The 17,521-nt window shown below is 41.7% G+C and overlaps 1 protein-coding gene across 3 annotated transcripts in view; it reads right to left on the bottom strand.

The window, feature by feature from the left end:
* The window catches only part of PROZ (protein Z, vitamin K dependent plasma glycoprotein), a 263,433-nt gene that overhangs the window by 32,677 nt on the left and 213,235 nt on the right, over positions 1–17,521 (bottom strand). For all 3 annotated transcript variants that reach the window (XM_086934408.1, XM_086934409.1, XM_086934410.1), the window contains one exon: positions 8,673–8,770. In XM_086934408.1, the coding sequence (XP_086790534.1) occupies positions 8,673–8,770 (98 nt within the window). The remainder of the gene's footprint in view (positions 1–8,672; positions 8,771–17,521) is intronic.

Here is a 17,521-nt window from a genome sequence, read left to right as displayed (position 1 = left end):
AGACAGAACTGATGAAACCTCTCACCAAAATGTATGCAGTGGCTTGAGAGGCTGGTCCGCTCCCTCAGTCCGCCAGGGAGGCAATCATAGTCATGATCCTGAAACGCGGAGGATACCGGACAGGAAAGCATCGAGTCTGTTTTCTCTCTTTAACATAGATTGCAAGATATTAGGAAAAATAATAACAAATACAATCATGTTGTGCCTATAAATCACGGTCCACCTAGACCAGTGCGGCTTTGTTCCGGGAAAGAGCAACTCTATCAACGTACAATGCCTCTTCCACATCATGGATGCAATACCGGCTCAACACAGCTGAGGGGCAGCGCTGTCAGTGGACATGGACAAAGCCTTTGAAAGTAACTTGTGTACTTATCTTTTCATGGTTCTGTAACGTATGGGGTTCAGCTACAGCATCATAGCCTGGATTCAGATGCTACATTCAGACCCGTTGGCAAGGGTCCTCATTGGCCACCAGTATTTAGACTGGTGGCAGATACACAGGAGTGCCAGGCAGGGCTGCCAGCTGTTGCCGTTGCCGTTGCCCCTTGCCTTCACCATGGAGCTGCTGTTGTGCAAATTGCCCTCTGAGAAGGGAATAGCACAGAATGGACATGCACACATTTTATCTCTGTAGGCAGAAGATTTATTGATATATATGTGTGTGGTGCAGCCACTGCTCTACCACCCATTCTGCGGATGCCAAGCAATTCAGGGGTGCTGTCAGGCCAGTACATAAACACAGCAAAGTTGTGCCTCTTCCCGCTGCCAGGTCGGGGGTTACATGCCTTCTGTGGTGGTTCCAATAATATACTACTCGACGCACACACCTTCCATTACGTGGGGGTGTAAATATATAGAGACCCAATGGAAGTTAGAGAGGGCAATCTGTGCAAGGTGGTTATGGCTTTACGAGCATCCTCGCCATTTTGGCAGCAAGTACTACTCCCACCGATGGGGAGAGTGGCCTGGTTAAGTTGGTGACTCTGCAGTGTCTTTTGTATGCATTTGCTTAAGGACCACTGCTGTTGCCATCCACGGTGTCGCTGGATATGAGTAGCTGGCTTTCTGAGGTGGTATTGGCCATGGGACAATGACGGGTTGCTATGACCAAACTATGCCTTCCCCAGGCATTCGGGGGGATTAGGGGTGCTAGACTATGAGCTGTATTATCTGGCCTGCTAGCTGCACTGGCTGATGATATGGATGTCCTGGGAGATAGCAACAGAGGTGGACTACCTTCACTTCACTTCAAAAAGCTTTTTTCGACAATATTGTCAAAAAAGCAAGTTCGGAAAAGAGAATAAACTAACAAGTAGGACAAGTGCACAACCTCCAATTTTTAGAAAAAGTTTTTCTGGTTTAGTAATTTATTTTAGAAGAGTTTAAGGTTGCTCCCTTGGGTACGTTTTCCGTCCAGTGAAACGTAACATTAAATCATAGCTGTGTGTTTCCAAATAGCATTTGGTCACAAAACCCAACAGGGGCACTCCTTATCAGTGATCACAATAAAGGCTTCTTGTTTTTACTTGTTGAATTTTATTCATTCAAAAGAAAAAAGTTCATTTCCTTCACTTAATTCTTATTTCATTTCAAATATTTCGAAAGCATCCTGAAATTATATGGGTTTTGAACATATTCCAACCTCCAATGCATTTCGAGCGGGTTGTCCGCTCTTCATCAGGGAGTGCATTCTAAAATAGATACAATGCAACCAGTGAATTCAGGTTCAACATAAAAAATACATATAAGAAGTACATTAATGCAAAAATCTTCACTCCATAGTGAACAACACATGTAAAATGCGATGTAACTAGTGTGCTGGATTGACCTTATAACCCAAGTAGAAAACGTGCTAGATGAAAATATTGCAGTTGATCAAAACTACTCACGTAATCAGATTTGTGGAGTTTAGGGTAAATCTAAAAAAAGTAATAGAAAGTACGTGTCAGACGAGTAAAGGGCTGACATTTCAGAAGAGAGTTCGACTCGCGCTTCGAGAAATGACCAAAGCGCTTCAAAAACAGGCAGCGTAACGCTTTCAGGACTTCTTACCTGAATAGAGATGAAAGACGCGCGTTCAGTGAGACGTCCGGTACACCGTGAGCGGTGATGTTAGTGGCGATCGGGTTGCTGAACTCCACAAATCTGATTACGTGAGTAGTTTTGATCAACTGCAATATTTTCATCTAGCACGTTTTCTACTTGGGTTATAAGGTCAATCCAGCACACTAGTTACATCGCATTTTACATGTGTTGTTCACTATGGAGTGAAGATTTTTGCATTAATGTACTTCTTATATGTATTTTTTATGTTGAACCTGAATTCACTGGTTGCATTGTATCTATTTTAGAATGCACTCCCTGATGAAGAGCGGACAACCCGCTCGAAATGCATTGGAGGTTGGAATATGTTCAAAACCCATATAATTTCAGGATGCTTTCGAAATATTTGAAATGAAATAAGAATTAAGTGAAGGAAATGAACTTTTTTCTTTTGAATGAATAAAATTCAACAAGTAAAAACAAGAAGCCTTTATTGTGATCACTGATAAGGAGTGCCCCTGTTGGGTTTTGTGACCAAATGCTATTTGGAAACACACAGCTATGAAAAAAGCAAGTTCAACATAGTATACATAATTCAACTACTAGATAGATCTTACAAGTCAATTTGTATCAGTGTGTACGGATAATACAAACAAACATTAATCGTTTAGTCATAAAAAAGTTTTTAAAGAATCGATAGTCCCATCATTAATACCACCATGGAGTCACGTAACATACACTATATACAGTAGTAGCATGATTTACAATGCAATAAAATAACACAACACAAAGTGGCAAAACCCGTAAAACACAAAGTTAACCAAATAGTAGGTAGCCAATAAAATATCAAGTCAAGACCCATGCCGAGTTAACCAGAGCTATAGGAAAGATATGTGGGGGATCGGGGCAAGGAGCTGGGGTCAGACCCAACATTACAGGTGCTACTGACGTCGAGTCTGAGATGTCATCATACGACTAACATATACAAGGCGATAATTAACATTCTATGCTGCGGATGCAAGATTGCAATAAGTATCTATCTCATTCCTCTCTTCACTGCGTTTGTTTACTTAGAGAAGGTCTTCTTGTCTGAAGTTTCATATTTGTTCGAAAATGACCATGCGACATTAGCATAAAGGGCATTGAATTGTTTCTTTCAAGAATTGGGAGGGTGCTTATGTGGTGTGGTAATGATGTTTTTTTAGTTCTGAGTTGCTAAAGAAATAACACCTTTGGTCACACCATGATGATTCTGCAAGAATACTCATTTTCTGTTCAAGAATTGTGTATAAGAACCCCTTGATTGTGGGGGCGAGCCAGAAGACTTTTCTACACTACTAGGAATGTAGCCCAAATTATTTCTGATTTTGCTGCTTATTTGGACTTAGAATATTTTCTAATTTTACATACATTGTATTACTTTGTGTTTGAGAACCTATAATGCCATGACTCTGTACTTCTTTTTTGGAATTTTGGTAATAAAACCCTTTAATCTGTTTCTGAGTGGGCCTCATCACTTATTAAACAGTTATTTTTTTACTCCGCTAATTTGATGTTCTGGTATGGGCCTTGGCTTGGGGACACATTGCCTCATACCATTGAGTTTTACTACCGTCTCCAATCCAGTAAACTGTGAGAGAACTGAATATGGTAGATTTTAGGGTGACCACGTTTTTCTACCTTTTAGAACCCAATAAAAAAGAACACTTGGTAGTTTCATGCAGAACACGCCCAGTACTAAACCTATTGCGAGCCAATCAGTTTGTATGAAATCAACCCCATAACTCATTGAGCGGTAATCAGTGTATTTCTTCTATTTTAAATTATCCACATTTCTTATATAATTATCCCCGCGTCACCTCGAACATAAATGAGGCTTTAGATTAATTGTAAACCAGACTCTAAAAAGCAGAGTCCAATGTGGAGCAAAACACACTAATGCTGAAACAAAAGATGTCCTTCTGAGTTTCATCCAGCAAAGTGTGTGCAGTTGAAAAGGGAAACAATTGATGATGGATCGCATTGCAGAAACGATCAGTTTTCCTCAAGAAGTTGAAGCAATAAAAAACACACTGCAGTTGCAGGTAGGGTGTTAGCAGCAATTTCTCACAGAAGCAAAGTAGCAGGTGCGGAGGTCCCTTGACCCATGGGTGTGAGGGCTTCACTATTCCCCATTTATGGCTGTCTTTTACAACCCAAACAGGGAGTAGGAGGCCCATACTCTTTCCTTGCATTAGGGTGCAATATATTCTTGCTACACCTCTGCAACAGTATGTAGAACTGAGGCCTAGATTTACACACGCACAACACAAAGTGCAGAATCAATCAACTTTTTGGTGCAAATTAATTTTTGCACTAAGATGTTGACGCGAGTGCATTGCAAAAAGGCTTTGCACTGGATAGAGCCCGATCCCTGCTAATGTTTAAAAAGGCGGTGTAATGGGGCGGGAGCAGGGCAAACATTTCGTGGATTACATGCTAATCCACAGCTACTAGATGTATGCGGACGGCCTTCGTATTAAATTTTAGCGCCACATGAAAGAATTGCAAACAAAGGCTAAAAGGAAAATTAAAATATTTTCCTAAGGTTACTAATATTACATGTAATTTCTGCAAAGTAAGAGATATGGGACCTCATTTATGAGGCTGTGCGTCAGTTTTATGCCGCCGGTGCATCACTTTTTGTGACGCACTAGTGGCGTTAATGTGCCTTGTTGCGCCATATTTACAAAGTGCTGCATCTAGGTAGATGCGTCACTTTGTAAACCCCTGCGCCACATTATACCTGCGCCAAGTATAATGTATGCAAGGGGGAGGTATTGACGTACGGAAGGGTCGTAGAAGTGACGCAGTGAAATCTATGAGATTTCACTGCGTCACTTTTAGGACGCCGTTGCTTCAAAATCTTGCGCCTGCCTCACAGTAGGCATAAGACTGACGTAGGCCCTTTCACATGGGGCTTGCCCCGTGTGAAAGGACGCATTACTGTAGTTGCGTCACTTTTGTGACACACTCCAGCAATGCGTCACTTTTGCGCTTACAGATACGTCAGAAATACTGACGTATCTGTAACTCCTTGCGACATGATGCGTCATACATTAAATATGACGCATCAGGAATGTCGCAAGGAGTGCTCACTGAGAAGTGACGCATCGCTGCTTTCACGCAGCGATGCTTCATTTGTCATAAATGAGGCCCATGAGATTTACCCCTGGGGCGGTGGTCAGCTCACAAACATTTTTACACGAGTGTGTCCTCCCGCTCGACTGACTTTCCACTGTGACGAAAGGTCTATTAAGCAAAGTTGTATTGAGCAATATTGGCGTGCTACTCTTTCAAAATATGTTCTGGGATTTTGCAATTGTAAACATTTTATGCAAGCAAGCTCAGCAGGTTTGAGGCATGCTTACTCAACCTTTTCGTAAATTGGGATCAACGACTTATTTGATGTCAGCACAGGGCACTGCAAAAAAGTAATTTTGTGGATTTTAAAATTTTTGATGAAGACCTGTTTGTGTGTTTTGGTTACCGTTGTATGCTTGGGAAAAGAAAATGTATGCCTCTCCTATAACAGTTATTTATTGTCTCTGCGTAATATTCTATCCCAGGGGCACAGATAGGGAGATCGGAGTATGGCACTGCTGCTCCGAGAACTGCAAAGCCCCCTTCTTTAACAACTGCATTTTTGTGCGATTCGAACTCTACAGCCAGATCATCTCTTATCTGGGAATGTTTTAAACCCACTGGCTAAAATATTCCCATGGACAAGCAGCCGAAGGTTAAAAAAAATCGTCTCACTTCTTTTGTTTCCGAATCCACTGCTGAAATGCAGCCGAGTCATTAGAATCTAGTGGCGTCTGTGCGCCTTTTAATTGACCTGTTGAAGCGTACAGCCTCACAACTAGACTCCGGGCCTAAGGAATACTTTAGTTGAGCAGCTCTGCTGTAATCTAGATTTGGCCACTAGATGTCAGCAGATATATGAAGCATTTTTTTTATAGTTTGAAATGCTTTATTAATAGTGAAATTTAGATATAAATACCAGCAAAACAGAATCAAAATGTCAAAGCAGAAGTATAACAAAAGAGTGGGCTAGTACATTTGAGGAAAATAATAAACGCTATTTTTGAAGTTTTATATGGAATAGAGAGGGGAGAAGGGAAGGGAGGGAGAGACGGGGTAGGGCAGGGGAGAGTTCTAACACTTTGACATAAAAGAAGATTGCATATTACATTGTATATTACATAGGAATGTGAGCGAACCATTGGTCAATTATTGTATGATGCATTTTTGCCTTTGCAAACGTCCCGATACACAAAATTGAGCCGCTTGCGACGGCAAAAATGCTTTTTCAAATATATAAACATCCAAACTGCGATTCTCCAGAGTCGCAGTTTGGGTGTAGAAAATGGTATTTGGAAGGTGCTTTTACCACCCACTAAAAGTTGGTGATAATGCATTCACAAATTGAAAGGGGTTCCAGACCCCTTCCCCTTTGTGAATGTTGGCAAAACATTTTTTAAGAGCAGGCAGTGCTCCCGTCTGCATACCGTTGGGAGACACTGGAAAAGAACTCCTGCTTCAGCGCTTATTAGGAGGCAGAGCTGATGGGTCTATTTGCCTAGGTAGCCCTATTTGTGTTTGACCTCACAAACAATCTATAATTGATGGACCCCACCTTATCTATACTTATAACTTGAATAAGCTTTCTACGATAGTCTAGTATTTTTATTCAGAGGGACTCATTTGTCCTGGTTCAAAGCCATGTGCAGAAATGTGATTACCCTCATCATCACATGTATGAATACTTTGCTTATGCCCTGAAGAAGTCCATTGTACTGGACAAAACGCGTTGGCTGTTTCTTCACTACATAACGCATGTCATTTTTGAACAATGTATGAATAAAAAAGAAGATTTGGAGTACTAATTCCCTGACATTGATTTTGTACCTTGCTGCTATTGTTTAATATGCAAATACTCAGTGGTGCACTGTTTGACTTTTCTTACAAAATTGTTTTGTCCGGTTGAGGACCGCACCTTGACAGCAGATGCTTAATGTATGTGCACACAAACTTACTTAGGATAGTACCCTCTTTATTATTTCTTTGAGGATAGCAGGATAGGCGCAAGTTGCGGTAGAGGTTTCACTGTCCTTTTGTTATAGCAGTGATCCCACGGACCACTGCCAGTTCTTAAAAAATTAAAACAAAACATTTCATTTTTTTATTGTTGAAACGCATCTCGTTTTCCTTTATGGAAAACGGGTTGCATTTCAACAACAACAAAAAAATGTTCGTCAAAGGCAATTTTAGACATAGTGGTATGCTGACCTCAGCAGGCCACCATCACTGTGATGGCAGGGATTCCTAATGGGCCGCAACTGCGACCTACTGCATTAATATTCATGAGAAAGGTCGATTTGCGACCCACTAGGAATCGCAAGTTCAGAACAAAAAGTTTCATACATAAGGAATATCGATTTCCAAATAGCAATTCGGGTAAAATCATTTAGAAATTGAAACTCTTACTCTTTGTATATCTGGCCCCAAAACACACCTCTCATCAGAACTGAAACAATCGAGTCTACATCTCCCAACATTACATTCCTCCTCAACGTTTAAGAAAAGAAAACAAAATTAACTTGGTGACTTTCTTCGAGAGACTGGAGTTGCCAGAGCGCTGGAGCTGTGTCTGGAGTGCCTGACAGTGAAGGTCAGTGGGGGGGTGCACACGGGGGGTACCTGTGGTACCCCCCTTCATTGTCATTTACAAAGCGGCAGGTACCGCGCGGTGCCTGCCGCTTTGTAAATAACAATGTGAAAGTGCATTTTCAGCATTGTGGCGGGCAGTGCAGAGAGCACTGCCCGCCACAATGCCGAAAATACAGGACGTGCCCGCCACTGTGACGGGCACATCCTAATAGCACCACTGGGAGCCCCGCCCTTATGGCGGGCGGGCCCAATTTACGATGGGATGACGGGCGGGCTAAGTCCGCCCGTCATCCTAATGAGGCCCTTTGTGAATACCACGGTACGATTCCCTCCGCCATCTTAATTTGGTGGGCGGGGAATCATCGTCTGATGGCAGAGGGCCAGCCACCTTTCGCCATCGTAATCGGCCACTAATACAGGACATTTTCATCAAAATCTTTGTTCCTCACAAGTCGCAATCACTGAGAGAGTCAACCAAACCTTTTTGGTGGTTGTATGATGGTGACGGGCATTCTTAGAGGGATTGTGACCAAACAGTACATGATAAAGTAATTTTTTTTAAACGTTTGTTCTATAAAGTTAACTGTACATGCAGAGTAAAAAAAATACAAAATGGCTACAGTACCCATTATAGATATTTCTTTACAATAGCAAATATGTTTATCTGCTTACCACTACATTATCTGACTAGTAAAAACACTAACTATAAAGTAGACAAACTTTCCTGCCACAGGTAAAGCATCAATGGCCTGTTACATTGGGTTTAGGGTACGAACTACTTACTGTAAATGATGTGTCATAAGAAATGTATTGTGTCAGTAGTTAAGAAACCAAATAAAAAGATTGGAAAGTCTTTAAAGTACCTACACATTGTTACCATACATCTATGACATCACATATTTTTTTTCACGTACCTGCCAAGGGAATTGGTTCTTGCGTGTCTCAGTTTGATTACTGGCATTCCCTTGCACTTCCACATTCTGTTCTAAAACTCTCCCACACACATAAGGTTCTGTGGGTGTTTAAAAAAAACATATTTACAGTTCTTCAAAGATTCACAAAATATACACACTTTGCGTGAATAGCCATGATAATGTAGAATCGTACTTTGATAACTATTAGCTGTGGGAGCAAATAGACACCACAAAATTAAGACACCGAAAATTTATCCCAACAAGAGGTCCCACATTTCACTGGATCTGAGGCGGTGTTAAACTTCAATTTCATGAAGACTTGTGTTAAGGTACCTCCAAAAGCATCAAAAATTAGAAATACAATTAATTAATTATATTAAATGGATTGAGATTGTTCCACTCAGTAACTGAGCTCTCGATCAACAAAAAGTTTAACATTTTTATTATAGAATTCAAAAATAACATTACAGAGTCATTGCCATGAAGGCCCTTTGCGCAGAGTTATTCAGAGAAAACAAAAAAAATCTGAAATTATTCTAAGTACCAAATGGGCAGCAAAATCAGGATAGAAATGGACAGCATTCCTAGTAGAACAGGAAAGCCTTCTGGCTCATCTCCAAAATCAAGGGTATTTATAAATTAGTTTTGCATATTTAAGTTTAAAATCTGTATACTCACTGTGGTGTGAGCAAATGTAGCATTTCATCAGCAAATCAAAGCATATCAAAAATAAATGTCACATTGCCTTAACACCAAGCATTATACCACTACATGTATAATTATTCAGCACCCTCTATGTTAATATCATCCAGAGATGCTAGAACATAACTAAATACATTAGCAATAATGTGCTATGTGAATGAATGGACTACAATGAACCAATGGAAGGACCATGAGAAGTTTCAAGTTGTGACTCAAAGTTAATCGAGAACAGGACTGCAATAACAGTAGAAATACGCCAGAACGTCTCAGCATGCCTGCATGCTGCAGAGTTCGCAAGAAGAAAAGTTGGGCGGGGGTAGAAACATGAGTGACAGGGGTGACATCCATCTTGGACAAGATGGTGTTTATCTCTACTTTGAGGCCTAGTTAAATAAATGATAGGAAAAACCCTTTTTGACATATTGTGATTTAATACAGCATTATTGCCCGCTGCCAAGGGATATTTCTATTATAAAGGCCCTAAACCAGAAGAATAGGCGCTAGCCTCAGGCGGGGGCCTATAACGAGGGAGGGAGCATTATTTAACAACAAGGATAGTTGGAGACAGAAGCGTTATATCACTATTAGAACATTCCATCCACTGAAGGTAGAATGTTCTAAACTTAACAGGGAGAAACAGAAAAACTAACATAGGAATGTTGGAGCAAAAGCCTACAGCAGCCATTGTTGGCCCTGAGCCACTCAATTGTCATCAATGGAGAGATCAACCTTCCAATGTTCTAATAGGCAATAAAAGCATAGCACATATCTTTTATGCCAATCAGAAAACAGAAGCAGGAAATGTTCCTGGTAAAACGTACCTATTTATTACGTTTTATTGTGGGTGGTTGCCCATCCACCTTCTTCAACTCTTGAACCTGATGTAGGGTCAAAAATGCTTAGTAGCAACAGTCTCTCTTCTGCTTTGTTCATGCTTTTGAAATTACCCAGAGACACACAGAAGATTTAGGAGAAGCAGCCCAGCAAGAGTTATCTCTCTCCTCTTCTTTTTTTGGGTCTCTTGAGACCTAATATACTTTGCCATATTGCATGAGAACTCCCTTGAAGTGGAGGAGCTACTCCACTGCATCGCAGGGACGGAAACTGCAGAGTCTGAGCACTTCACTTGCAGCTCTTTGGCCCCGCCGACACCTCAACTGCACAGGAGAAAGTACCATAGGTCTGAAGGATCAACTCTGCCTCCCAACCAGGTTTGGAGTCACCAGGATCTTCTGGAGCCGAGCAGTCCCAAGCCCCTGTGTACCAAACATCCTGCAACCCAAGACCGACTACAAGAGTCCTAGCCGGGCTCCAACTGCCAGAGGACCAAGCACCCATTGAGGAATGTCAGCAGCCCTGATAACCACTCACTGAGTGGTCCAGCCATCCTACACCAACACCTCTGAGGTGTTTGCCCCTGACTGCAAGGTGAACTTTGCGCACCAGAGCTTGGATCACCTGTTTGCTCTGCACCCACCCCTGTGGCCGGGGAATTTTGGAATCTTTGTGCTCCCATGGTCCCCAGACCCTTGCAACCTCTACACTCTTGTGAGCTGTTCCCCTGTGCAGCCAGTTTTTAGGTGCCCTCCTTCTTCGTAGTGCACCAGCTATTTACTCTGCCAGCACCCTGCTCCTGACCACATCAGGGACGCTCCTAAGAAACTGCTGGTAGAACTTTGGAACCTGGCTCCATAACGTTCCAATTCTAGAAGGTGGAACCCTAAGTCCTACTGCACTGGAATTTAATGCATTTTATGTTTTTCTCGAAATAATAACATTGCACGTAATTGTGCACAACTGTATGTTTCCTGAACTTACCTGTCTTATTGCTGAAACATTTACATGCTTACATGTAACTGAAGTTCTTGATTCATAATATATTATAAAAAGACTTGCTATTTTTTCTATGAATCGGCCCCGCCTTCATTCTTGAGTGTGTGTTCTATTTACTGCCTCTATGAGAACAACAACTGCTTAGCATTACCCTCTGATAAGTCTAACAGCTCTCCCACACTACCTCAAAATGGAGCTTTGGTATTATCTACTTTTGCTTCTGTAAACCAATAAGAGTCTCTCTAACCTATCTGCACAGTGTATCCCATTTTGGTGCACTGTGTAGAGCAGTGGGTTTCCTACACCTCTTTCTCAACACCTCTTACAGCAATGATTACTTTAGGGAAGGTACTTTGATTTTTGCTGGAATACATTCTATGAGTTTCTGGGGTCAATTGATAACGTGTTCTTTAATATGGTCAGGGTTTCCACACCCAATCCTGTTTTTTTCAGACAGAATAATCACTCATTTTAGAAATGTGCTCAAAAGCACCAATGAGATCATCATCTCTTCATCTTCTGCTCTTTCAAAATGCACTAAGAAACCCAACAGGATATACAATCACTTAGAACTAAATTTCTACCAATTCTGAGATTTTTCCACGTCAATTAACGGTGGAGGAACTGCTATGTTTCTGATGGTGGGGCCTCTGCTGGCTCCACTGCTGGAATACTTAGCACTACCACCTGTCAACCTCAGAACCATAAAGGTGCACTGAAAGATGCTCAACCCTATTTAGTTGGGCTTCCACCATTGAATTCTCCTGCCGGGAAGCGACATGTTTGGTAAAGCTGTTCCAGGCAGGGAAATGTAAAAAAAGTAACTTTTTAAAATTACGGTGTGTAGTGTCAATCAACCAGGTGGAATCATAAATTGCTCCCATGTTTTTACCTTAATACCTGGGTTCTTGATAAGGTTTCCATTCTGGATGCAACTATACAGATTATGAAATTTACACACCGTATTAGCAGAATCCTTCATGAGAAAATCAGTATTAGAGCCACTAAGGCTAGACTTCTTATTCAACTGGGTTTAATGCCATCAATGTAGAACCACGTAGTGTTGATTAAGCTTGGATCTATTATTCTGCTTAATCAATCCCTGGGTTTGATCTACTTAGCTGTGGATAAAGGATCCCCATTCCCTAGTAGTTGGGGGGGGGAAGATTTGTCAATGAGCACTGAAATCTAGGTCATGCCCAATTTGGACGTTGCTGTGATGAGTTACTTCTGTAGTAGTTCAGTAACCTTAAAACAACTGCTTAAATATTAGCTCTCACTCCTTCATGATGCTCTAGGTTGATTTTTGAAGAATGCTCCTTTCCCAACGCATCAGAATTCTACCCTTTGTTTATTTGTTGAATACGCTGTTCATTTTGGTGAAGTAGGTATCGTACTTATGGGTAGATGGACATAGAATGGACTGCTACCTGTGGTGTTATCCTCAATAAAAGTCAATCCGACTTTCACATGATTATAAGGGTAGAATCTATTTAACTTATAACCTTCTCAGATAGATTCATAACATATTGTCTTGTTATCTTTCAGCTCAGAAGTAGGATGGTCATGAGTTGTGATCCTTTGTCTTACTTACTGTGACTTTGTCTTGGTAACCACAGACAGTCTATTTTGCATCCAATGTATTTCATGTCCAATGTTTTGTACTAGAAGACACATTTGGTGTTCAGATTTCTAGAGCAAAATGAACTTATCCCTTACGTTCACTGTTTTGTTGTTTGAAAGCAAATGTAATAGTTTATCGGCTTTAGCTTTTCTATTCCTTTACTTTATGAAGATGTTGTGCTAATTTTGCATGCATACATTTTATCTGTAGGGAACTCTTCTTTTATGATATGATAGTGTATGCACAGCATGGTATGCTCTTGGATATTAGCTCTTGCATTTGGCATGTCTGAAGTGGAATGCAATACACCACCAGGATTTTTTTCAGGGCGACCACAGTTAGTGTGTCAATACTCTGTGATGTTTGTTTTACCCTTATGGCCAGGATGGAATGAGAAGGTCACTGGTGATCTCTAAACTTAGTCTGGATGAGTGACAGTGCCTGAAAAGGGGGGTGGGGGTAAATGAATATCTGCCCCTGTCAGTGTCTGAAAGTTAGTTAGACAAGATTATATTGGGGGACCAGTCATTCCTGTATTGAGGGGGAGAGCCTGCAAGTGCCCAGCAAAAGGGACTCTGGCCCTCTCATGATCTAATATGGAATCAAGAGAAAGAAGCTCTTTCAGGAGGTCCAGAATGAGGCAGGCCTGTCTTGGAAGGCAAACAAGACCCTCAGGACACAAGCAGGGTGGCTGATTCCATTGGTCACCCGGGTCCCAGAATATATCCGCTGTCGGTCAGTCAGTCTACCAAGGTAGCGAGGGGTGCACTTTGCTGTGCTGGCAGAATATCACCTGCCATACTTTGAGATCTCAGCCAGAGAAGCAGATATCTCCATGGCTTAGGCAGAGCTTTTGTCACTGCTGCACTTTTGAAGGCACTGAACTTTGCTGACCTTAAAAAAAACTTTCAATGAATTCATTTGTAATTAAAATGACAAAAAATAAATGTCCTTCACACGCTTGGAGTTTTCTTCCAAACTGTGGGGATCATTTCTTTGTTTTTTTGTCCAGCATACTTTATTCTAGTCGGGAACTGCAAGTAAAATACGCACATTCCCAGGCATGAAAAAAGTACACTGAAACAGTGATGTCTGCTACCTTCAAGCAGCAGTGGGGCGGGGAATGGGTGGGGAAGATGGGTTAAAATAAAATCTCTTACCTCCCGGCTGCCACCTCTCCTCCGTCCACTTCCTGGCTTCTTGGGAGAGACAGGAAGCAGGAAGCACCATGGCTCCCAGACCAAATGCAGCAAATCACCACGATGCAATACAGCGTTGAGATTGGTCTGAGCACCATGACACGGCACTCAGCCAGTGGCGGGAGGCATGGGCATGTTCTCCATGCAGGCTGTAATGCAACCTGCATGGAGAACATGGTAGGAGCGCATGGCTATTGTGGGCGGCCAAGAGGGCTGGCCAAGCACACATGCTCACATAAGAGAGTGCAAACCACTCCCCCCCCTGCTCTGACAGCAGCCCCACCCCAAAAAGACACCGCAATGGGGAACACTAATATGATAACAACCTTAAGTTATTATCATTTTATTTTACCTTTTTTTACACTGCAAAAAGCAGTGGGGGACGCTACTCCACCTTAGCAGAGGAACCACCACTGCACTGGAATGATCCCCTAAATAAGAAAGATGGTTTAACAAACTTTGGCGAGTGCCAAACATCTTATCGACAGTCGGTCAAAGGTTCCCAGTGGCTGAGCCAGTGTAGGCTACGATGACAGAAGCAAATTGGTTCACCCAACTCCAAATAGAGATGGAATGGCAAGTTTTGTGGAAGATATATCTGCTGGTATTTTATCTTTGAATTACACCCCCATACACCCAATCTTCATAAGTGCTCTCTGGAATACGGTAAATCCCACCTCGACTTTTACGAGTTGGGGTGAACTCAATGATGAAGCATATCACTATTAGAGTGAGAGAGGGTTGTCTAAAGAAAAGGGTTCCTTTCCCTTCCCACCCACAATAGTGGGTGTGTTGCCACGGGCGTACAGACAATCCCCCATTTTTTGCTGTTCCAAAAGGAGCCATCTTGGTTCCACGGGGTATATGGGAGTACACCCAGTCTTGTTTAACTTGAGCAGCAATAATTTTGCCTGGGTGGTGCATGATAAGCTAGAAACATTTATTAAAGATTTTCCAGTGAGGCAAGCCTTCCACTCTTCATATATATAGTGGCAGATTGCTTATTGAGTTTGAGGGTGATCCTCGTAGCATTGTGTGGGAACAGTCATCCTACTCTACATTTTGTACGTCATTCTCCATTTATCTCTTGGATGCTTCTAGGATGTAAACATCCCTAAAGATGTGTAATAATGTTTGTGGTCCAGGAGCATGCCGTAAATTTGTTGAAAACAAAGGTATTGATTTTTCATTCCTATGTGGTACTATCCATACTTTTAAGCTTGATGCAGCCCTGAAAGCTAAGGGGGAATTATTTGGATAGATATATATGACAGGATATATTGTTGCCACAGTGCATGAAAAGTAAATGTTGAGCAATACTTAAGTTTAATAGAAAATCCAGGAGCTGTAACAACTGAGATTTTAGAGGTGTAGAGATTTTTGACTCTCTCATCTTCTGTGTGCAGCAGGAATGTGATTATGGTCTATATAGATGTCATAAAGCAATTGGAGTTGAAGACTGTGCTAAGTACAGGATTAAGTAGTTCACCAATTTTCACTCATAAGCACATGAATCCTGACTACATAACTGTGAGAAGTGCCCTCTTTCTGCATGGCTGCCCTCATTTGTTTGCTGCATTGCTGATGTGCTTTGACTGAGTGTGCCCTGGGCTCCTGCTAATAAGGTACCCATGGCCTATCTTCTTTCCCTAAAACTGCATTGAAGCCTAAACCCAATTGGCAATTTGGCATCTCTAGCCAGAGGTCAGCCCCTGGTAAATGGTACCACAGGTACCCAGGGCACTGTGAACAGAGAAGGCCTCATAGGGATGCAGCATTTATTGTGCCACCCTTAGAGGTCCTGTACCCTTACACTCACACACTGCCTTTGCAGGATGCATGTTTTGGTTCAGAACAAAGTGAAGAGTCGACATGGCACACATCTCTGTGTGCCATGCCTACATCCCACTTGCAAAAGGACAGTGGTCCAAAGCAGTTTAGATATATAACATATTCTTAATAAGACAAGCCTTGATGAGCCGCTGTATTTATCCAAGTCCAGCCGGACATGGAATTTATTTTTAACAATGGTAAAATTGTTTAGTGCATAAATAACATTACAAGAAATAAAGAGCACAATCCTGTGCTTTACCGCAGAACAGAAAGGGTAGAAGAATAAGAACCTTTTATAGTAGTTATACAGTACAACCAATGTGTATCAATTGTTGTATGTACTACTCTTGCAAAACACTTGTATTGCTGATCTAAAAGTGTCCAGTTTGCTCTTTTTCTCTTTTGCCTGAAAACTTTTCCTTTCTCATAATCACTTCTTATTCTTCTACCCTTTCTGTTCTGCGGTAAGGTTATATATCTAAACTGCTTTGGACCACTGTCCTTTTGCAAATGATAAATACCCTTGGTCCATAGCCAATTATAGGGTCCCCCTTGTTTTCGCTAATGCCTACATCCCACAGCCCAGGCATAGATCAGTCATCCCTCTGTCTGGGTGCACTATACCAGTGGTGAGGGTACAGGTGCATAAGCACTGTACCCCTACAGTGTCTAAGGCCATTCTTAGACACAGAAAGTGCTGTGCTGCCATTAAGAGTATATGGTGCTGGGAGTTTGTCATTACAAACTCCACAGCACAATAATGGCTACACTGAAAACTGAGAAGGTTGGTATCAAGCTTTTCAGCACATTAAACCCACACTAATGCCAGTGTGGGATTTATTGAAAAATGCACACATAGGGCATCTTACAGATGCCCCCGGAAAACTAACCTATCACTAGTGTCCAGGCTGCGTGGCTTCTTTCAGCTACCAACACCAGACATGTTTCTGGACCCCTGGAGCCGGTATTTGGCGACCTATATCTGGCCCTAAGTGTCTTCTGCCATTATGGGGTGTTTTCCTGTGCTATTTTCCTCATTCTGATGTTTTCCTCATTAGAAGAGAGTCCTATTGTTACAATGGCCTGCGTTTTTCATCACTAGGGGCCCGATAATCCCAGATTACCGATTCTTAAATACCGAATCATACCGATTCGGTATTTAAGAACTGGCAATCGGGATGTAGGTAATTTTACCGATTTAATTACCGAATCGGTATGATTCGGTAATTACTGAATCGGTATTTACCGATTCGGTAATTGCCATTCATTCCTATGGGCCTGGGGACCCATAGCAATGAATGTCAATTACCGAATCGGTAAATACCGGTTTGGTAATTGGGGGAAACATAGAAGGGTGGCAGGGTGTCACTTTGACACCCTGTTGCACCCCTCAATTGTGCATGGGTGCACATGTTGCAGACATACATGCCCTTAGGGCATGTATGTCTGTAACATGGCACTGTTTTAAAAGAAAAAAAAATGCTTTTTAAAGGGTTTTCATTATTTACCACCAACTTCTATTTGGTGGTAAATAACGAATTTTTAAACACCTGTAGCAATGATTACAGTGCTAACTACATGTCAAAATACAGATTCGGTTATTTTACCGAATCGGTAAAATTACCGATTCGGTAAAATTACTGAATCTGTATTTTAAC

Source organism: Lissotriton vulgaris, chromosome 8 (genome assembly GCF_964263255.1).
Source record: "Lissotriton vulgaris chromosome 8, aLisVul1.2, whole genome shotgun sequence".
NCBI classification, from domain to species: domain Eukaryota; kingdom Metazoa; phylum Chordata; class Amphibia; order Caudata; family Salamandridae; genus Lissotriton; species Lissotriton vulgaris.
This window is presented reverse-complemented; position numbering and strand designations above follow the sequence as displayed.